Here is a 24,403-nt window from a genome sequence, read left to right on the forward strand (position 1 = left end):
CCTGTGTTAAGCCACATTTACACTAGACACGACAATGACAACGTACAGATGCGTGCAGTGTTGAAGAATACAAACTATGCAATGGTATGTTGTTGTCGTGTCGTAATCTTTTTAATGTATGTTACCCTTTGTGTAGGGAGTATTTATGTGTGTTTCATTTTATTTATTCGCAAACAAAATTATATGTATTTTATATACATTGTATATTTTTGATATTTAAAATAAAAGTGATCTTTTAAAATTCATTTAAATAATATAGATAATGTTCTGCATGTATAACCAACCAGAGTTTCAACCATTTTCTTTTTATTACTTGTGTTTGACCAACAAATAAATCTTGAATCTTGATAAGGCATTGAATGTTTTGTTATCAGTGATGTTCTGTTTGGAAACAATAGAGATCTACATTGACAATTATTATGGTCACTATTTGTGTCCTTTATCATATTTACAAAAAAAAAAAAATGATGTGTGCTATTTTACCTTGTATATTTATATTTGATAATAAAATGAGTTAAATACAGAAATGCTTTACAATATTGTGAATGTTTGAACTGTCACACCAGTATTTTGACGGACCTACATTATGTGTGATATTTTTTTACTTATTCTGTGGAACATTATTAGCACCTTGTCCAGGTGTACCGGTGCGGATGTAATAACTATCAAATCTCTAGGCTACGTGGTTCTTCATCTATTCCCGGTTATTATCAATATTTCAGGATCCTAGTTAACAGGATATTGATTGCAATAGTCGTTCTTCTAAATAGCCTGAGGGGCTGGGAGAGTGTCAGAAGTAATTAGGCACTTGTCAAGTTGCTGGTTATCACTTTGTATATTTTCAATGTAAATGAAAATCTTAGGCTTTAATCTTTTCGTTGCTTACTCCTTCATGCACAAATTTCATGAAAAACAGAAACAACAACCCTGACTAAACAAGAACTAGGCAAAGTCCTATTGATTTTGGTCTCTTTCTATCTCAACACAGGGGATGTGGATGATGCTTCAACAAGACAAGCCAGAAGATTTTGTGATTGCTACCGGGGAGGTTCATAGTGTACGCCAGTTCGTTGTGGCCGCTTTTAAATGCATAGGAGAAGAAATATTGTAAGTTTTGAATATAGTGTATAGGCTAAAATAGTGTTGGAGGTTGCGGTTTTCATTTTGGAAAAATTCTGAAATTGTTGTGAAACTTTTGATTGGCTTGGGTCAAGTGAGCCAAGAGTTTTAAGGAAAATGATTGGCGGATCTGCAGTATAATTAGAAAGAAGTCAGACGTGTGAGCATTTTTACTACTAATTTGCATACAAAGCACCTGTAGTTTATATGCATATCACATGTAAATTAAAAAAAATAATTTAGTCAAATTGAAATATTTAAATTTTCAACCATAAACTAATTTGAATACTAAACAAATTTGAATATTACAGGTGCATAATTATGCAAATTTGAATATTTTCCACTTTGCAGAATGAGCAATTTTTTTGAAATATTATTAATTTGCATTAGATATCAGCTAATTATCGAGCTCCTTTATTGTAGTAAGACTTGTAAATCTGTGTACTGTACAGAAATTAGATTGATGTTACATCACTGTTCTGTGTTGAAAATTTAAAAAGGTAAATTATTATAAATTTTAATTATTATGTTACAAATTATTTGTGTTATCTTTCAGGAATGTTTTTTTTATTTAGTATGTTGTGAAGTCTTAGTCGGTATTGCTGTTAGAGCTACCCTTAGCGAAGATATTTTTATATTTAAAAAAAACCACATTTAACCCGCATATCTTTTAGCAACATAGTAAAGAAATATAGATGTATAAACATATTAACAATATAAAAACATATTTTTAGAACATATCTCACTTAATGTAATTTATTGTAATGGCCATGCATTGTGTTCCGCACCTTTTCTGGTGGATATAAGGTGCTAAATGACATAACTATAGTATCATACTAATTATAAATCAGTTCTTTTTTTTATCCAATTTAATTTTAGATGGGAAGGATCTGGTGTCAGTGAAGTTGGCAAGGACAAATATACAGGGAATATACGTGTCCGTGTGGATGCAAAATTTTACCGTCCAACGGAAGTGGTAAGTCTTATCAATTTTCTAACAGCAAGACTGACATATTGATAAAACCTATGTATCACTGTTAATCCAATATACACATGTCTCATTGCTTGAATTGCAATGGAAGTTGTTAACATTTTTGGTTTGATCAAGAGCTTGGTCAACTTGCCTTTCTTATTTTGTAGTATTTTCAAAATACAGAGGAATATTATTCGTTAGTGAGCCTATTTTGTGAAACCTGCTCAGTGGCATATCTGGTGGAGGGGGAAAGGCGCATACCTCCCCAAAAAATATTTGTTTCCTCCCTAGTCGTCGTCCCCCATTGAAAATGTTTGAAGCAAAATCATGCTGAAGTAGTTAAAAATCACCTTATTTTGAGAGGTAGGCCTCACCTGATCAAAGATCTCCTCTTCACATTCACATCTCCCCCCTCTCCCAACCCCTACATTTCAATAGTGCATGATATGCCAACACAGATGTTTATTACTACCAGTACTTAAAACCAGGTCACAATTATGTGATACTGGTAGACATGAAATGTGATAGCAGTCACATCCACATCATGATGTGATGCAGCTTTTCAGCACTTAAGAAGACCTTTATAAAGTTTAGGGATTATATGACAAGGAAATACTCTTGAGGGATGATCTGGAGGAGTAAAACAACAAACAAACATATTTTACTGTCGTGTAATTGATTGGAGATCAACTTGATAGTTGTTTGGGCAAGTATTTATGAGTTGAAAAGAGAAATCTGTTACCACAACAAGCATTTCTTAAGCTCTCAAAGGTGTTGGGATTTAAGCAATTTATTTTTTCGACATTTCAGAAATCAAGTACTTTCTTTTTCTTTCTCCATATGAAACACTGTTCACATTACAACACTGTTCATCTACAATAATTTTATTTTAAAACAATTCTGTTGAAAGTTTATTCAGTACTCGAAGGATTATTATTTAATTATTTTTATGATTTCATTTTATTAGCAAGAATGTTATTGCATTAATAATTTAAGTACTTATGAAAGATTCATTTGCAAATATGTGTGATAGTAATTCAATTAAGTTCAACGACCAAATAAAATCATACCATGCCCTTGTTTTGGTTTTTAGCAGCAGTCTTGACGGAAATATAGTCGGAAGTATTTAACGCACATTAAATTGCACAACTGCAGTCTGGCGCAAGGCGAAGCATGTCTTCTTTCCCTGAACATCTGGGCTCTGGGCTCCCTACTGGTAGCTTAGGTCAGCGGCCTTTAACACGTTTCCTGCCTACAGCCATAAATTGCCTTCGGCCTGAGCAAACCAGGTGCTGCTCTGTTTGCTGACCAAGCGAATACTTATGGATCTGTATAGCGCTTATGATGGACGTTAGTAACTGGTGTTTCATTTCTGCAAACAGATCAATTGATTTTTTAAAATTTTGAGTTGCCTTGCTTACATTTGTTAAGGTTTAGATGATGACGCAAACCTTTTCCTTTAGGGATCTTAGTACTTGGTTTAGGCTGATGAATTCAACAATGAGATGAAGTGTGTCATACTTTTTCAATTCCCTGGTCATACTTTAATGATTGACAACACATCTACTGTTTTATTGAATGTCATTATTGTTTGAATTGGAATTTTCAGGAAGTATGATGTAGGAGTGATGATATTTTTTGAATTGGAATTTTCAGGAAGTATGATGTAGGAGTGATGATATTTTTATTGACGCAAACTCACATCGAAAAAGTATGAAATAGTCCCCAATTTTAGCAAGGCCAGCAATTTTTCTTTGGTCAGCAGTTTTGAATCATTTTCCAGTGGTGATCATTTCATTTATTTTCTCTATAAAACAAGCCTAACAAAACAAAAATTGCAACTGAAAACAGTAAGCTGAGAAGGGATTCCAAAATAGTAAATGAACACTGTTTTAAACAAAATGTATTCTGCAAATTTACACTGAGTTACAATATATATGTAATTTAAAATTATCTAATTAAAATTTACTCAATTAAAAAATGATTTTATTTATCACACCAGAATAAAATTTATAAAATATATATACAAATTCAACTTTGAGAATCAGACATCGTGAATATGAAAATGTTCCAAATTGCAGAAGGGATAGTATTCCAAAATCGTGGAAAAACATTAAACACTGTTTTACATGAAAACAACTAGATTGAGAAAAAGAGTGAATAAACTTGTCATTGAATACAGTATTCCTGAATTTGTTTAAAAATCAAAGTTGATAGAGCTACATATTCATAAACACTATTATATTAGTATTCACACAGTCACCAACAATCAACAACAGATGAATATGACTGGAGGTAAAGGATTTCAAACGAAAATTTATATCAAATAACAAACATCATGCCACTTAGGACCTTCTATCAAGACCAACAATCAAAATGGATCAGTCATGTAAGAAGACCAAATGATGATCCATGTAAAATCTCACATTTCACTTTATAACCAGCAAAACAAGAGGAAAGAAAACCAAATCTATTCTTCAATGCGTCATAGATGAAAATCAACTTGATAGAAGCCAATTTATCAAAGAAAGTTTCACCCATAAGCATTAAATAGAATATTTTGTAAATAGCATTCAGTTTTCCATATTTTTTGTGTTTGGTAATTGTTTGTACATGGGTCCCTCATCACAATATGCAGTCTTTTAACGCCAACATAATGTCAATGGCTGCCGGATGTCTGAAATCAGATGGCTTCAAGTACCAGTACCAGTATCAGTTCCTCCCCCACCCTTCCCAAACATTGACACTTTACCCCCAATTATTTCATATGGAATAAGCTAAGAAGAATTCCAAGAAGAAATATCTCAAAATCAAAATGTATTAAGAAAATAATAATTTAAACCATATTTATTTAGTGCCTTAAGGATTGCAAAGCCTGTTAGGTGCTTTGAATCCTCTGGGCATGTTGATGCCTCTGATGTTATTGTAAAAATCTATCAAATAAAACATAGTTCCTAAAAATACTAATAAATAAACTCCAGTAATCTTTCTTGGTATATGCCTTTAATGTATACAGTAAAAGCTGGTGAAGCTCATTCCACATTATCAAATTTTATTTGACAAAAACTTGTGACATCACATCATGACCATATATAAGTACATCATGACTATATATGGGCATAAAACAGTTTGTCGCAATTTTTTATTTCGCACAAGCAAACAAATTGTTTGAGAATCAGAGTTTTGTAAATTTTTAGTTTTTTTTGCATTCTATAAAAGAGGATATATTGAAGAACATTTCTTTAAAGTATCAATCACTAAATCTAAACTGAAAAATATATTGAAATTATTTTAAAAATACAAATATTAATAACCTATTGATTTTGAAATCTTTGGAAGCTGTTTTCTCGAAACCTACATGGCTGATATCCAGTGAAGTAGGTATTCATAACATTGCTAATAGTACTCAACCAATTTCCATCAAATAAACACTGTTTTACAGAAGAATTCATGCAGAATCTAAAAATAACTCAACTAAAAATTTGAATTTTTCCTGCAAACGGCTGGTTTTGAAAGAGCCAGTCACATATATAGACATATTGTGACTATATTTGGGCATACAACAGTTTTTTGTGAAAGACAATGTGATAGTCTCGACAGATCTAAAGATCTGTAATTTTTCTAGCAGTTACTTTCACCCAAAGAAATGTTATTTAAATTTTAATAATCACAGTAACAATAATTATAGCATCTGATATGTATTATCGTATTTCACGTAACAATAAAATTCTTAATAACTGCATAAACTTATTTGACATTTAATAATGGAGATTATTGGACACTTTCATAATCCACTAATAGCACTGACTTCCAAATTAGATAACTTGTGCTTCCAGCCGCAGATTTTCGTCTTAAGCACTTAACTTCGTCCACACTTTTGTATCGCATTCTGCACACTCCAGTAATTGTAAGTAGAATTTGATTTTAAGGACGAGAAATTTTATACGCATGTTGACGTAGCTACTCAAGTCCTTAGTTTACTAGTGAACTCTGAAAGTACGGAAAGATCGTTGTGAGATGGGTTACAGATTATTAGCTGCAGAGATTGCTTTGGGAAAATCATTGATCTGATCCTAATGCGAAAACATAATCAGTTTTTTTTTTGTAGTGAAATTTATGGGCTTCTGATTTATATTTAAAATCCGCAAGAATAAAATATAATGTTGATGTAGATAAGAATAATTATAATGGTATGAAATGACAATAAAGATTGTATAACCATTTTTGATATTTTGTGTATATTGTAATGACACTATGATATTCATTAGTTTAGTGAGATAAAATATTTATTTTCTTTGTGAACATACGCTTTTGAAAGAGCGGCACACATGAATGGTGCATTCAACTTTCAAAAATATCTTAATACAGTTTGAACGACAAGTTTAATATAACAAAAAGAATTAAATAAATGTGAAGCACACATCTACACAAGCACTGACAAAATGTGCAGGTATGTACATACTAAACTGTACATATAATATAAGTATAATATTAAAAATACAATTAAAAATTACTTTATAAGGCTATGGATGGAAAAGTACAGAGTAATATATATGCAAATAGTAAATACAAAAATAATAAATATGAGAAAGTGAGATATCTATTTCATTGAAGGGCTAGTGAAAGAGAATATTTTGGAGGTAGTAAGCCTATAGAGAATGGGATTGAACCTAGTAATTTGGTATTTGAGGGCTGAGCATCTACTTATACCATATTTCAAATTTTTTAACACAGTCTGAGTACTATATGTACTATATGAATGGCATATTATTTTATATTTGACACAGAAAACAAATTATGAAAAGATTAACCAGGAAACTTGACAGGTTGATATACTTTGAAGTCGATTAAAGAAGCTTCGTTCGTGCGTGTAAGTCCTAGCTTCCGTGAATATCTTTTATAGGAATTACTTACGCTCAGTTTGGAACAATAATGCAAACTAAGGCTAGAAAAACAGAATTAGTTACAAAGACAGCCCATGCTGAATAGTTTTAGATGTCTTGCGTGTAATTTTGTTTCGGGGATGATGAAAGGCCTTATGCACCCTATTACAGGTCCGGTTGTGCACCCAAAGTCAAAGATCTCCCCGGCAGAAGACCTATTGTCTACAAAGACCTGTTATTGAAGTATTCCCAGAGTTCAGACCATTGTTCTGAATGCAAGATTTTCACATGCCCGATTTGTAAGAATAATGGAAATGATTGCGAGAGTCTACCGTTTCATCTGTGCAATTTTGAGGTGCGCAGGTTGTATGGAGTTGTTATAACCGGCTGATTGCATTACGTTGCTCGTTATCGGTGACCTAATTTTTAATCAAAGAAGATTATCAAGGTCTAAAAATTTCAGGGGAATGTTGAGTCACGTTTTTGCCGGTTTTGATTGTAGTTGGATACTTCAGTAAAGTTATTGTGCAATACATAGACATTTATTTTTAGAATTAAAAAAATTATATGAATGTAAAGCGTCATAATCTGAAAGCAGTCACACTAAAAGTTACTTAATAATATTATGTACAGGTGGTGAATATTATATAAATAGGCCTACAGGTTAAAACACTTTGATTGGCTCATTTACAGTATCTTATTAACTGTCAATAATTTTCTTTCTTATTACATACAATGTTAATTTGTTTTTCTAATACAATACGTTTTTTTTTGTTTTTTTTTATATATATAATGCAAGAGTACTGAAACCTGCTTCCAATCTATATAAATTCTTCTAGCTCTCATTTGCAGATAGAAAAAAAATCCTTAGATTATCATTCTAATGAGTACACAGCGTCAATATTTCACAACATTTTTACGAAGGAGGAAGTGATAATCTAACCATTTTTGTTCTCTCTGCCCTAATACTGGATTCACACAACAGATATATAGTTAAACTTTGCCTACCTCGAATAATTTATAAGTTGATCTTATTTTACATGTCAAATATTTGTGTTTTCCATTAACTTACAATCTCTTAGTTGAATTTTATATAAGTCGAACAATGTTTCTATGTCATTTTGGATTCCACTTAGGCAAGTTCAACTGTATACTAATATACTGTAATAATAATTACAAATTTTACCAATGAGGTCATGAGAACGCATACAGTATTCCTGTAAGAATACCAAGGGCATCTTGGTAAACAATACAGACCTCAAGGAGGTTCCCAAAATATTTAGCAAGGATCTGTGGGCACGGTAATGGGGCGCAGCCTATCTTCCGCATTGGTGCTGCGTATATTCATTTCTTGCGTGTATCAATTGTACCGATTTTCCAAGACTTGTAGTAAGTCGTGTGAAAGCAAAGAACGTCGCTTGCTAAATGTCGGACCAGATGTATCTCTTAATTTTTAGTAAATTTTTTGTCTTGTGAATTAGGTATGAGGCCAATTAGTTTTCCGGTAAAATATTCACTATGTATAGACATACTGTACAACAGTTATTTGTCAAAGAAAACTTTATAAATGATTGGTAAGAAAGAAATTTCATGAATTAATTTTAATAATGAGGATGATGATGTTTAATATTCATTTAATAAATAACTAATAAAAAAATATATGAATTAAATTAATTTATCTGTTAGATGATAGGTTATATTTTAAAATCTACTTCAGCAAATGAATGTTTTCAGTTTTAGAAAAAAAAAATGAACTGAACACATTAGAAATTTTCTGTTTCATATCTTATTCATTATTAAATTTGAATGAAAATTGAGTCATACTTACAGTAGAATAGTTTTGATCAATTATACTTTTGAAATGAACAGAACCAGTTATTTAGCTTTTATTTGAGTCTTTATAATGACCAAGTATCTGGTTTTTAAATTATATTCACTAATTTGTAAAACACTTTAGTACATTGTATTCCCTTTCATTAGTCAGCCTATCCTTGATTCAGTTCTTGTTTTGTTACTTTCTATCTGAAGAAACAGAAACGTTGAACTGATTCATATTGTGCTGCAACTAATTAATTTAAGCTTGCAAACTGTCCCGTAGAAGTCAATGCTATTTTATAATCATTTTTATTAGTATTGGTATTGAGAAGATATCATGGTAATTTGGAAATCTAGCAATGGTAATGGTTTGGCAGACATATTCATCAGCAGTGATTATACACAATTAAATATATAAAGCCTTGATATTTTCGTAATAATTTCCAAATCTTGACAATATGACAATATAAGGTAATATTAAATGCTCTTTATCAATTCAATGGAAAGATTTAGTAGCATACTATTAAAGTATTGTTAATATTTTAAAGACTGTAAATGGAGATATTAAACCTGCCTCTTTTCAGGAGTATTTTTTCTCACTCCTACAATGGCTCGTACATTATTGGATTTTAAGTACAAAAAATGCAGAAAGATGTATTATTTAATATTACATATAATGTTCAGAATTTATAATTTATAGCATTAACGCAAGACGGTTTACAGTTGAACTATTTACCATTAATTAATCTGCTAATTTTTTATCTTAGTTATTAGGCAGTTTTATCTGAAGAGTGTTGCACCATGTATGTATGATACAAAACTAAACCAAACAGAAATAAAATGTAAACTATTGAACATCGTTTATATTTCTCTTGTTTAATTATCAATGAGCACATAAAAAGAAGGTGACTCGCACAGCCTTGGCCACTGTCGGACAACTGTTGTGTAGTGAAACTGTTTTAAGATGCTGAATGTTGGTGGCAGTCTGCGTGACAAAGGGGTGGGGGGTGCTAGACTGGGGCATGAGGGCTGCTAGGGGCCCCCCATGGAAACCATGGATATTTGACATATTTTGGTGAATTTTATTATTTGATAGGCATTAAGCTATTGAAATATGACTTGTTGTAATGTCCAAAGTTGAGGTTACTTCCACAATCAGAATAAAATCCAATCAGTTTTAGATTAATGATATTTTTTTTTCATAATTAATCTTTATTTCCTGACGAAGCTTTCTCTTTTTCCCTGACTAGGCTCTATCTCCAGTCCCCCACCCCCTTCCTGGCGCCACCACTGACGCTAGATCAAGGCCCATTTTAAAACAGATTCACCACATTACCCACTCTACGGTCTGTTAATTACAACCAATAGCCAATAGGTGTTTGCCCCAGAAGAAACTAAATAAAACTTAGTGCAAAAATGTGTAAAGAGTGGTGAATATATACTGACTAATTTACTACCTCTGTGTCTGCAATGTTATGTCTGAATTGTCAGCGTAAAGGAACTTCTGCTTACAGTAGGATGATCTATTCGCTAGCAGTCATTGGCCTGTGTGGCCTAAGAATTAAAGTGCCATTCTACAGTGTCACTTGTATTATTTTAACTACAGATAGCTTCTGTAATTAGCTGTAATGTACCATAAACATTGTTGCTTTAATAAACATTAAATTCATAGCACTTAGACCCAAACAATAAAAACTTGGTATCTGTTTGTAACTAATAGTTTTTTTTAACTGTTTTATTTCATAATCAGGTGGGAAACAATTGTGTATCAACCATGAACATTGTCTTAATATAATCCCTAAATATTCCCCAGTGGAAAGTGCAATGCTTCCAGTATTTTACTGCAGCGGCGTATCTAGAAGTCTTGAAATGGGGTGCTGGGAAGGTGGTGCGCGAAGGTGAAGTGGGGAGGGGGGCTCGATGATCAGTTGAGGGGCGCTAATTCGCAAATTATGGTGATTTTAGGTGATTTTTAATTAACTACTTGACCGTGATAATTTTTTTTTGGGGGGGGGACGACTTTGGGGTGGACGTGAGTAATATTTGGGGGGGGGGGTGCTGTGCGCACCCCTGTGCCCTCCCCTAAATACGCTACTGTTTAACCCAACAGTAACAGTATTAATGAGACTGCAAAGCTGATCATTGATGCCATCATCGCAAAAGAATACAGTGCATAAAAATTTTAAAAAAATACACAAAAGAAATATCACTATTTTATTCCATGAAAAAGTAAATTAATAATAAATCATGATTAGCATTGATTCTGCTAAATGACTGAATGAAGGTTATTCCTTTGTTTCTTAATGTATTTTTAAAATTATAATATTTGGTAGTACCTTATTTTACTAATTACAATAGGTGCAATAATATGATAAAAATTAGCTGATTTTTTTTTGAGAGCTATTTATCATTATTTTTTCATTTATTTCAAACAACTAACAGTTTGATTAAAAAAACCAAAATCTACTAGAAAAGGTAGTATTGGGCTTTAACTTAATAATCATTTTATTTAATTTTTTTTATATTTCATGTATAATATGCTCACTGTGTTGATTAAATTATTATCATTATCATTCTATTCTTGTGTATACATGATAAGCAGCACAATTATAGAATATTAATGAACACTACCTTTTTCTTTACCTATCCTAATACTTATTTTATTAATTCACTGTTTGAGTTAGTTTGTTCACTTAAATATATTGTCATTGAATTGAAAAAAAATATTGAATAATATAGATTTTCTATTTTTCTCTTCTTCTATTTTATACTTTCATTTTGTATATTTACAGTTTTGTTATTCATTTTACACTTCTTTTAAGCTCCAAGCTAAATAATTTTCATATATTGGCAAGTAAAACTGCTTCATCTTAACATTTTGAGAAATTATTTTTCCAAAAATTAACAGATACCTAATTAATTTTAAGAAAGTATAATACAATTATAAGTATAAAATTAATTTTGTTCCATGTTTTTTTTTTATAAACCCTTAAAGTGACTGGTATGGATTTTTATAGTATGGTCTGAAAGTCAAAAACATAATTATTTCTATATCTTAAGTTGGTAACTTAATATATGAAAAAGCAATTCATTAAAAAAAATAATATTGTAAGGTTTCTGTAGTTTGATCACCACTGACATCATTATGAATTAAGAATTAAATTCTAAAATATTAGATTAATGCAAATTAATGCAGATTTATATCGTAATATGGCTTGAACTTTTGGCTTCAATTCAATTTTCTCATTTTTTCACATAACTTTTTTCTTACACAAAGCCCTTTGTTACTGCTTTTATTATAATCTTTATTACATATTAATTCAATTTAAAATGTCACTAAACAATACAGAATATTTTGAAAACCATAGTCTGATTTCAACTTGTGAATTTTATTCCGTGAATTTTATTCCTTGTTTAGCTGAATACATTGATAGAGGGTCATCTCCCTTCCTTTGTTGCTTACAAGCAATTTGAAATGGGCCTTCATTGTTATTGTGGTTAATTATATTCTTTGATATAATCTTTTATTAAGGTACAACAATATTTAGCGAAACTTAATTACTACTTGTAGTGCCGGACACCGGTAAATATTAAATCGATGTTAATTCCTTTAAATGTCACGGAGAAGTCTAAATCACCACTAACAATAAACAGCCTTGATGTTTTTATTCCAACATTACTTTAAAATGTTTTCATAGGAAAATTGTTTTATATACTTATGAAAAGATCCTAATTTCTACTATTGCAAGTACATTACCAACTGTAATATCGTTTACAGGTTATTTTTTAAAAAGGATTCCTTTTTGCACGACATATCTCTGGTTTAATAAGATTGAATAATTCACCAAAAACGGTTAATAATAGGGAATAATTGAAGCCTATCACTTTGTATTCCCCGAAGCATTTTTTGCCGCATCCCATTAAAGATAATACATTTGGGAAAACATTTAATCTTAGCTATGTTCGAAGTCTGACTGTCATTGAACCAGATTGTTTGTGACCGCATTCTTATCAATACGCACCCACCTGAGCGAAAAAATCCTGAAAAGTAATTTTTTTTACATGTGGATTTGATTCGTAATTAATCTAGGTTTGGTGCATATTTTAACGTAATTCCTTGTTTAATCAACGTTTCGATGCATGGACAGTATTTTATTTCATGAGTGTTTATTCCGGATGCTTTGTATTCATTCAAAGTGTTGAATATCATTAGTACGCACGTTACAATTCTATTTGACTGTTAATTGATCAGATTGTAGCCCGAGGGGATGGGGTTTCGAATTTAGACAGGTAAAACCAAGTTTGTCACCATGATGCGTAATGGATACGTTACTCAATAGAATACTTATAAACACATTAACCCACATAACAACTTCATATGGCATTTGTTTGGATCTGTTGCCCCATTGTAATAACCAGGAAATGGGAACCCATTGCGGTATGGGATACCTCCATCTAGGCATGGATATAATCCAAAAAGGAATTCATTATCATACAACTTGATTAAGTAATTATCAGCATGAGTTGGGATAGTTTATCAAGTCCAGTATAGGTTTTCTAAAGAGCTTGCGGAGACTTAATAACAACTGTACACCAACACCCACACGCATACCAGGCCTGATAAATAACCAATATTAAATTACCTCCATCTAGTTTTTTTCCCAACTTTTTATCTTGTGCAATCGATTGAGCTCATTAAGTTAAGAGATTGTGGATACATGTGGCGGAGCGGTTAGGCTTTGAGCCTCCGATTCAAGGATCCTGAGACCGAGTCACATGCTGGCCACAATATCCGTGTCCTTGCGTAGGGTGTTAATTAATCTTTATTGTGTTGTTTTAATGAGAGAATTGCATGAGTATCCGAGGATGATACCTTATGCTAAATTAGACTCTTATAATGATATTGGAATTTCGTTTAGAGTAAACCAAAATTTTAACTTACTTGCTACGTTTCGAATCGATGTCATCGGATCTTCATCAGGAAATGCAATATCATTATTCTTAGAAACCAAATGAAGTTATTTGAACATTTAGACTCTTATAGTTTACACCCTTTTCTCTTATACCACATTAGAAAAAGTTATGTGGTACAGTGCTACCATTCCTTCTGTAGCAAGAAATGTATGCCAACAATTGTAATTAGCAAATTTTTGTATTAATTTGTATTTACTATATAAATCCAACAAAGAATTTCACCAGGTTACTATGTGCTTAAATTCTTAATGATAAACAGTATAAGAAATAAATTGAAAAATGTGAAATGTAACTTTGTATATTTAACTAAATTAAATACCTTTCAAATAAAAGTTATTTTCGCTACCAATTAAAAGATGCAGAAATGCTGTGCTGACCCCATTATCTTGAATAAAAACTGTTTTTCCAAAGTGAAATATTTCCATTCCTGTATCTTGTGTATAGACATTAATTTGCCTAGTAATAAAATAATTTTTGTAGTAAAATGTGCGGAAATCAGCATTTCAGTTTGTGTCTTATTAAAAGTTGATTACTCAATTAATACTTTTAAATATAGTAATTTAAATATAACTACATTCATTGTAAACACAATCAGATTCTAAGAGTTTTCATGTGTGTACCACCAATACAGACGAACTTTCATACAAGTAATTTTATTTTTATTTTGTTTATAAAAATTTGGTAAACAATAGGCTACCTGGGAATTCCAGGTAGCCAATAGTTATCAATGCTTCTAATAAATAGCCTTCTCCTTAACTAAACTGATCTATAAACATACAGAAAATAAAGGAAAATATATAAAATGCATGTCAAGACAGCTATGAGTTTAACTTATAAAATATTCAATTAAATGTTGTTTAAATGAAGTTATTATATAATTATTATAAATGCAAATTAAATTTAAAGATTTACTAGATGGTACTACAGACACTGTCTTTTAATTGAATACAGTGTATAATGGACTTTCAAGAAAACAGAAAAAAGTTGGTCAGGTATATAGGTTATTTAATATGAAGTTGGCGACAACAGAATTGTACACCCCAGTTATACATCAGTAAACCATAGACAATTGAAAAAAAAAACAAAAAAACTCAAATGATTCTATAAACAGTAGAAAGTGAAAGATATTTTTTATTCAAATGAAAGATTGGATGGAGATGGTGGAGTACTTCTAAGAACAATATCACATAAATATGAATTAAGTCTGTGTTTTCCGGTACACTTGACATCTATGGTTTTTGTGAATGGTTCTATGAATTGAGTGTCCTAAAAGGGTCTAATTGCTTGTTGTTTTTGTTCACGATAGTGACTGCCTAAAGTACTGTCCCTGACTACCTCGTTAAAAATTCACTTTTGAAAGCTGATTTGCCTCGGAGAAATATGCAGCTTCCAAAGTTTGTTATTTTTGGCTTTTTTTAGCCACCTGTCGCGAAGTCTACAGCACAGTAACGCATAATCTACGTGTGACTTAACGTTATGTTTACTAAGCACTCTTCAAAGTATTTCTTAGGCCCATTCAGGCTGGAGTATTTGATGTCTGTCGTGGTTTTTTGATGCAAGCTGGAGGCTTTTCATATGCCGTCGGTTGAATTTTTTTTCAGCCTTTGTGCTGTGTGGTCTCTAGAGCAATAGGGCGGCCTGCATGACAAATAGACCAACATGCTATTTCTTTAGCAAGCTTCCATATCTAATTCACTACTTGAAAATGATCCTCTTTAGTGTTGGAAAAATCACTACGCAATGTTAAGACAAGCTGGTGTATATACTTGAACCTTATAGTAGCTAACCAAGAAGCTGTGACCAGTAAAACCACTTTATGTACAGTATGCTCCAGATACATACATACAGTAATTTAGTTTGGTAAATAGTAACCCTTTATTAACATCAAATTTTTTATAAAAGTGTATTTATTTGCTTCAGAATATTTTCATAAACTTTTTTAGTTACAAAAGTTTGTAAAATTCTCCTTGATAGATAATATATCTTCTTCAATATATGACTTGATTCCATCAATTCATAAATATTTTTCACTATCAAAACTACTTCCCATATATTTTATTACCGTTTTTATCAAGGTCCTAATATCTCAATTAAGTTGTTTTTATTATTCAAGTAGAACGTTTTAGTTACGGTGCCTTGTGCTTGGCTTCCAACACAATCAAATGATCACTACATCGTTTGTCCCCTTAGGCCAGTAAAGATTGTTCTTGGCTTACCAGGAGCTGCCTAGCTTCTCAATCAAAGGCGTATTCAGGTGGAATTTATCGCCAATGATTAGGCTGCATAATAAGACACCAGTGTAAAAAAACTCATAAAGAAATATCTTACTTTAAACTAAGAAAGAAAAACATGTTAGCGACTATATAGTCATCAAGCTAAATTAATGACTGTTTATCTTTCCAAGCTTTCTTGTATTCTGATGATAAATTTCTGTTTTGTTTGAAGATTTTGAAGTCTTTCCGTAAGTGCTTAATACTCATGCACTGTTTTCATACAACTCTCGTTAATATCGTACCAGCTTATATGTACATCTATATGTTTTCTTTAGGTAGCCATAAAGCGTTACAAATAGCTATTTATGGCTTTTAAAATGATATGAAAACAACTATTACTCTTGTATACTATGATCTGTAATTCTCTTATGAAAACAGTCAACATGTTTTTTTTGAATGAAATCATAACACAGAATTGTTCGTAGTCTTGCCGTGTTCAGCATTTCCAGAAACCGGAGATGTTCTCTAATGAAATACATAATCTTCATCTAGGTTAGCTTTAGGGAAAACCATTCCACTACATTAGCAAGAAGGTTTTTAGCAGCACATATTTCAATATCAGTTTCAATTTTTATTCACAATACCTCAAAACAGGGTGAAAACAATTTACAATACAATACTTTGAGGTACTAATATACAAAAATATACAAACAATTTAAAAAAGAAATTTTTGCATTAAACAATTAATGTGACTTATGTTGATGCTAATGTTGAAGAAGATGATGCTGTTGATGATAATAATGGTGATAATAATAATGTTGAGGATGTGTTAATGTTGATAATGGTATCAATGATTAGGATGAATGATGTTAAGTTGATGTGTTATTGTTATTGATTATTATGTTTATTTTAATAATTTGATAATTGGCAATGATGATGATGTTAATGTAGTAGAGGATGTTAATGTTGTTGATATCAGGGGTGGATCCAGAATTACTCAAACAGGGGCACAAATATTTTTAGAATAGATAAGTGGGTAGTGCTAATTTCTATACATAACATTGATATGCATTAAATCCACGCCTGGATAATGGTGGTGACGATGTTAATGTTGTTGATGATGATATCAATGATTATTGTTTTCAATGATATTAATTTTTGATGCTGTTTGTTGTTGGTTTAATGTTATTAGTGATGGATGTTTATGTTTGATAAAGTTTGACAAAGTTGTTGTAATTTCAGCTTTATTTATGTATTTATTTATTGTCTGTATTGCAGATCTATCACAATTTAACTTAAACGCTTCAAAGATTTTATTGTTTAATATATAAGTGAATCGTAACAGTTGATGTTTGATGTTTTTGTAATTGTTCGTATTGTTGTTCTGATTGATAATGTTGAAGCTGTTGATGATGATTATTTTTTTTTTTTGACAGGGGCCACTGTTAAAAGCATTGCTTATTGTAGTTTTCCCTTTTTCACAATTTGTAACTTTCGTGCTGCTTGTATTTACTCCCAATCCCAAGCCTCATAAAGACACTTTGTTTATAAAGCATTGTCCATCCTATAATTGGTGATTACTAGCTGTTAGAAGAAAATAAAATAAAATAACAAAAAAGTAAATAATATATATTTGGGAATGTTAAATTTTTAGATTTTTTTTTTCTTTTTTTGCAATTTTTTTTTTACACCAAAAATTCAAAAGTGTGCTGATCTGAGTCGCTTAAAGCAAAACGGTATCATGTCATATGTGTGTTGAAATTTGTGCTATTGTGTTTAAGATCTAACACTTAATATATATGAAGTGACCAAATTATAGTGTTGGATAGGCCTATCGTACGTATATAAGTATTCCTTTCACATTCAAGGTCATTACTGCCTATGTGAACAGAAAACTGTATAATAATAATCTAATCAATGGTACACATTTAATGGTACACATTGTGTTGTTATTATACTGTATGTAAACATAAAGAATGCGAAACACTATCTCAGGGTCACAAATGTAATCTAGTTTTTGTTACTGGAAGTGTGCCGGCTTTTCATAATTTTGTGTTTTTTTTTTATAATGAATTCAGTTTTCACATACTGTACCAGCATATTAATTTATTTTGTCCAGAATGATAAAATTTTTCTTCATGTGTTGAACATTTTTATTAAAAAAAAGTTTCTTTTTGTGAATATGTTTTATTACGTTTTACAATACACTGTGATTCTTTATTGTTGTGTTTTTTAATATACTGTAGTTTAATAAAATATCACAGTATAGAAATTTCTTTTTAATGTTCCAATGTTGTTCTGACCTTGAATAGATTTGAAGAATTACGTAGACATTTTATCGTTCATTTTTTTGTGATTTTAATAATTAAAGCATTTAGAGTTTTTTTCCTACAAGGTCAAATTTTAATAATAGGTTGAGGTTATAAGCATTGTCCATTATACCACTTATTGAATTCAAAATTGAAATTAATAAATTATTTTAGGGAGATTAGGGGAAAATGTACTTGGTGTTTACTGAAATATCTACATTTCAAATAAGCACCAAAACATTTAATTTAGAAAAAAAATATGAGTTGTGTGTTTATTTATTTTTTTTAAAGTGTAATAATATTTAATATGTTTTTAATATAACTGTACTAACAATAAAGGTCTCACTTGTAGTGTATTACACATTCATATATATTTGCTTATCTTATCTTATCTTTTCTTAGTAAAATACATAAAATAGAAAAGCAGGTAATGAATATAAAAATATAATTAATTCAATAGTTAATAAAAAAAAAGGCATATAATCAAATAATTATTTACACTTTATTCAAATTTTTAATTCAGGCTAAACTACAAGAATATAATTTATTAATTCATTATTAGATTTATCAAAAAATATTAAATTCCATTAAATTATCAATTACAAAAAATACAATATACAGTTCAATTATTCTAACTACTAAAATATATTTATTAGCAATTCTTAAAGATTTATCGAAAAATATTACATTCCATTAACATCAATTATAAAATATATAATAAAATTTCATCTTTGAAAATAAGTTCATCTGACATCAACAAACATAATTTGTTTTTTATAATTTTAAAAGTTTGAAGAAAAATCCCCATAATACAGATTCAAACTTGCGGTTGTTTTTTAGTGGTCCATTGTACCTGTTGTCTGTCGATAAAATTGTTTATATTATCATCTATAAAGGCAGAAAATTTATTAAAGGGTTGTTGGAGAAAAGTGAAGAAAATTTTCAAAACGACCTTTAACTGTACTACTGTATATGGGAAGTGTCAAATGGTGATAGATACGCTACGATTGATAAAGTTTCCTAACCCACTGATTGACTCTTAACTAAACACTGTCATAGATACGAGGCATCATAGTACCTTCACCAAACTTTGTTTTGCGTATCAGTGTAACAGAGTCTTTGTGTCCTCTGTCTTTCTCCCCTAGCCCGCTGTGTTCTTATCACTTTATTTAGAGGAAACAGCTTTGATTGTGATCAGGCAATGAGAAGATATTTCTGGCTAGCCTCTTTAAGAAAGGTAGCCATCACTTCTCAGCAGTTGGTAATTGCTAAGGTTGTGGTTTCGGTTACCCAATTAAAAATCTCGCCGGGGTGTTGAGGCTTTCGCATCGGGGTACACCATTCAATTGTAGACAGGAGGATTTGATTGGACCTATTTCTATATAAATTTCATCAAATACTTCTACTAGAAATAAATTGAGAAATTTTAAGACTGATGAAAGACTGATTTATCAAGTAATATATGATAGTTTAAAGATCCAAGGAATGATGAAGGCATTGTGTTTTTCTCAGTTTAAAACTTACTTTGAAAGGTATTAATTTGGACCTAATTATTGTAGATAACTTGGAATTATCCAGCGATTATGAAGCTTAAATATACTATGGCAGGCATTCTTTGAGATGTGTTCTAGACCTCCCTCAATAGATGCACCGGTCACGTTCTCTGGGAAAATGTGTTTGTTGATGACCAAGGCTGTAAAATGTACATTCGTCATTTGCCAGAGGGTATTCAAGGATATTTGGTGCGTAATTGGTCTGAGGGGAAAATCCACTGAACAGCGCCACATGGGGTCATCGAGCCGAACTGCAAAACGCATTAGTCACATATTTAAATATGGCATGCTCTCTTCAATTTCTCCGGTTACTTAACTGGCAGACAAACAAAACAAAATTCATTCTGGAGGGTTTGCAAGCTATTCAAATGTACGCCCTCAAGCCAAGGTGAACATCAATTAAAATTGGAAGATTCGCAGTTGGTTATCTTTACAATCCCTGGTAGCATCTTTTTGGAATCAAAACGCGCAGGTGCGTGTAGGAGAAAAACTGCCCGTTGGTTAGCTTTGTACATTATTTGGTTGCTGTCAATCACGGGTACGGGTTGCTGTGCGTGACCTCTAAGGTTGTTTGATGGTATTCGGTGTCATTCATCAGGACTGTACTGCTCCCGGGCTAAATGCATTGTACATAGTTAAGCTGTCTTTTTTGGTCACACTCATGGTATAAATTATGTTTAGTTTGAAAACAGCTCCCGTGTTCAGGAGGTTTTGTGGGATATCGTTTAATGTTGTTGGCCCAGAATAAACTTGTCACAATTCTGTAAAGTATCAAAAAACAATTTGTAAATTATCACCTCTTTGGTTAGCTGTCTTTGAGTGTTGTCTGTCAATGTGAAGAATACCAGAAAAGTAAAACAGATTTTAATGTTTGAAGTTTGTATTTATTTAATAATTTGTTATTCAGTATTTTTTAAATTTGATTTGTATATTGTATTTTACTCACTTTTTTTTAAATATAAATCTGATATCTAATGGTATATGCCAATGTGATAGTAATTAATATATTTTATTTTATTTATTTATTTTTTCTTGATTTAAAAAAAAATTAATTTTAAATTTTTCATAAATATACTTTAGCACATGACATAAGAGTGACCACAAATCTAATCTCCTTGCCAAATTAATAAGTTAATTGAGAATGTATCAATTCTTAGTTTGTTATATATTATAATAAAATAGTATTTATTTATGATAATGTAATTTTATATTTGATAAAATTAGTAAATTTTGTGTATGCTCATCAATTTTCATCAGCCGATTGCTGATGGATACATGTTTTATATTTTAATTTTACTAATTTGTTTATTTATTCTGAATTATCACAAAATTTATGTCGATAGCAGCATTTTAAAGCTTTTTTTAGCTTCTTTTTAATAAAAAAAAGATTACATCCTGAAACAACGTTCGATGAACAATGCGATGCGTTTTACCAAAATCAAACACCGCTAACTACCAATTCCTACAAATGAATGCACGCCCACATTATAAAAGTGCACCACGCACGTTCACACTAAGCTCGACTGAATAGAGCAAAAAAGTTACCTACTGGCCCCAAAAATTTAATGTCAATAGCAGCATTTTTAGGAGAAAAGAATGTTAAAAAATGTAATACAAAACTGATGAAATTCTTTCAACAATTTCAGTGTACTTCTTCAAGGGTAATAGAATCTGTTTGCTGCCCTCTTGTGTTGAGCTATAAGTTTTCTTAAAGTGTATGTTTATAATTAATAAACAAACACACCATCTTTCTTATTATGAAAGTTGCTCTAACTATACTTATAATTGTATTATAAGGCTGTTAAATTTACGTCCATGTACTAAGTCTCTTTTGAATTATCTTATATGAAACTAAATCTATTTTTGGGGAATTCATGGATGTTAAATTATTTTATGGCTTTTTATTATTATAAATTATAATAATAATTATTCAATGAATATGATATTGAAAATGGATCTTAACAAAAACGGATGTATAAATTTATTCTGATTAGGCTACAGTATTGATGAAAATAAAACACCATGGGTCACTATTCATTTGATTGTATTTTAGGTTTGGTTATAATTACAATATGGGTCCCTCACAGGTTACAATTTTATTAAGCTTATACTAAACATTGGAAAAAAAATAATCCATCCATGGCAATTCACACAAATGGTTGACTGTTTTATTTTATAAACTTATTATTGAAAATGGTTATGTACGGAGGCATCTGTTTTACATAACTGCTGTACCCTTTACAACAAAATTTTAATTTAACTGTAATTTGTATCTATAATTATTATATGAATTTTTGGCATTCCAAAGCCCGCTGGGTTATTATGAAAGTAAGTGGGTCATTATTGTAGATTGATAATAATGATTAAAAACAATTCTATGATATTGGCTGACTTAAGTAATTCGACAGGGCTACAATAGGGCCGCCCAAATCATTTCAGAGGTCTAGATGGCAAAGCCTTGGAAATTGTTATAATTTAGAAAAAGGCTTATTTTCATTTAATTTTAGAGTCTCATAATAATCTGTTAAAGTTCATAGGAATTTTTCTTTCTCATTGATGAATTGTGTTAATAATAATAATGGTTGACTTATAGAGCGATTATTGTGGAGACCTCTATTGTACCTTACATAAACATAAACTAATAAATGGACCAAGAAAGTAATATTTAATTTAAGCAGGCAACAATGAAATTACATAATTTCACTGTTCCCTGATCTAACCCTAAAGATAATCTTACTCCTTAAACTATTAAAGCAGTTTTGGATATTGACAGCTATTTTTTTTTTTTTTTTTTTTTTTTTTTTTTTTGCTGCTAGTTGACCATCCACCCTCCTAATCTGATTTTAGCCCACATATTTATTAGATAATAATAAAGATTGAATTTTAAGGTAATTACTTTTAATTATAACCTTATCTTTTTTGGGTTAAAAACCATAAATTTGAGGTGAAAACATTTCTTTTAGTAAACTATGGCTTAACATGTTAAAAGTAAGGAATCAAATTAGTATAGATGCATTAGTTTAATTTCACCGGGCATTTAGGTGAGAAAAAGGGTAAAATGAATAAATAAAAAAAAAAAAGGGGAAAAAAAAGTGATTTATATAAATAATTATTTTCAGTATTAGTTACTTAACATATTTGCCTTGAAAATTAGTTGTTAAAATTTTATAAAAATTGGTTTTAATATTCTTGAAATAAAATATTATTACAGATTTTGTTGTTTAAGATACTTGTCTTAATAATTGTAATAATAATTATACTGTATAATAAATAGGTTGACTTAAAGCAATTTTCTAGGCTACATATTTCCTAGTCTGGCACACCTTCCTGAAGTACAACTCTGCTTTCTATTCAGCCGCTAATTCCTTTTATGCCAGTTCACGTAGCCAGAAAAACATGTTAAAACGTTAGAGCTAGTCAATCTATGACTACTGCATCTTAAATTTGCAGTGTTTTGAGTTGAGTTAATCGAGCAAAGAAACAATAAAGCAGGTTAAATTCCTTAAAGAATCACTTTCTGGTGTTGTGTAGCTTACTCAATTGCAGTTAGAGTTATCAATTGACTATGGAATTTCTAAATGTAACTGGGAAATGTTTATATTTTCAGCACTAACTGGCCAAAATAACATTTACTGTACTTTTATTTGAAATTACAGTACCATTATCGGTGGATGAGGGGTCCACTAAACAAGGTATAGAAATGGTCTCGCCTTATTAACCATTTTTTTTGCATGCTACATTAGATACCGTATATAAAATGAATAAACAACATAGTGATAATGTTGTTTATTAGTTGTAAGGTGGCTTTACTTTTAAGATTTCAAAAACAAATTGGAATCCATCATGTGAAATACTACCTTCCTTCACATACTCTCAATAGGTTGGCAGATGCATTAGTTATTCTCTTATTTGATTGATTATTGTTGTTGTGTATTGTTGTTGTATATGTTTGAATTGTAAAGTTTTTTCCCTAGATTAGGTAGAATATTATTATCAGCAGATATCAAGACTCTAGTGAGTGACATTTTAAACTCTCTTAGATGGAGCAGACTCAAAGATAAATGTAATGAACAAATTCTTACAATGTTATTTAAGTGTCTAAAAGGAAAAGCGCCATCATATTTGTCAAGCAAATTTATTTTTACTGAAGAAAGCCATAATAAATGCACACACAGTCAGTGCTATAATAATTTAATAGTACCTAAAGGTAAAAAAACATTTAATTACAGATCAACCAAATTATGGAATTATCTAACCTAATAATATGAAAATTGACCTCCAATATATGACAATTTCAACCTTCAAAACAAATATTTTAAACTTTAATTATAAAATTCATTAATAATAATAATAATATTTATTCGGCAGAGTAAAAAGTATACATACAATATTCTTGCCAGGAGTAAGTAATAGGCATAAGCCCAAACAGTAAGCTGCTCTTACTCCATCATCAAATACAATGACAATACAATATAAATATATACAAAAAAAGTAAATTCAAAATAAATTGATTTAACTAAAACAAAATGAAAAACAGAGATAATTAATAGTTATTATTAGTATT

At 30.6% G+C, this 24,403-nt stretch overlaps 1 protein-coding gene across 4 annotated transcripts in view; it reads left to right on the forward strand.

Moving 5' to 3' along the window:
* LOC117111320 (GDP-mannose 4,6 dehydratase-like) overlaps positions 1–24,403 on the forward strand; it is an 81,509-nt gene that overhangs the window by 53,561 nt on the left and 3,545 nt on the right. For 2 of the 4 annotated variants that reach the window (XM_033254251.1, XM_033254250.1), the window contains exons 8-9: positions 989–1,107; positions 1,999–2,095. In XM_033254251.1, coding sequence (XP_033110142.1) covers positions 989–1,107; positions 1,999–2,095 — 216 coding nt within the window. Of the gene's footprint in view, positions 1–988; positions 1,108–1,998; positions 2,096–3,188; positions 3,213–7,146; positions 7,263–24,403 lie in introns of those variants that run through there. The other 2 variants (XM_033254249.1, XM_033254252.1) reach the window with 2 other exon arrangements.

The sequence above is a fragment of the Anneissia japonica genome, unplaced genomic scaffold (genome assembly GCF_011630105.1).
Source record: "Anneissia japonica isolate Jap-2015-1 unplaced genomic scaffold, ASM1163010v1 scaffold287805_len679488_cov178, whole genome shotgun sequence".
Taxonomy (NCBI): Eukaryota; Metazoa; Echinodermata; class Crinoidea; order Comatulida; family Comatulidae; genus Anneissia; species Anneissia japonica.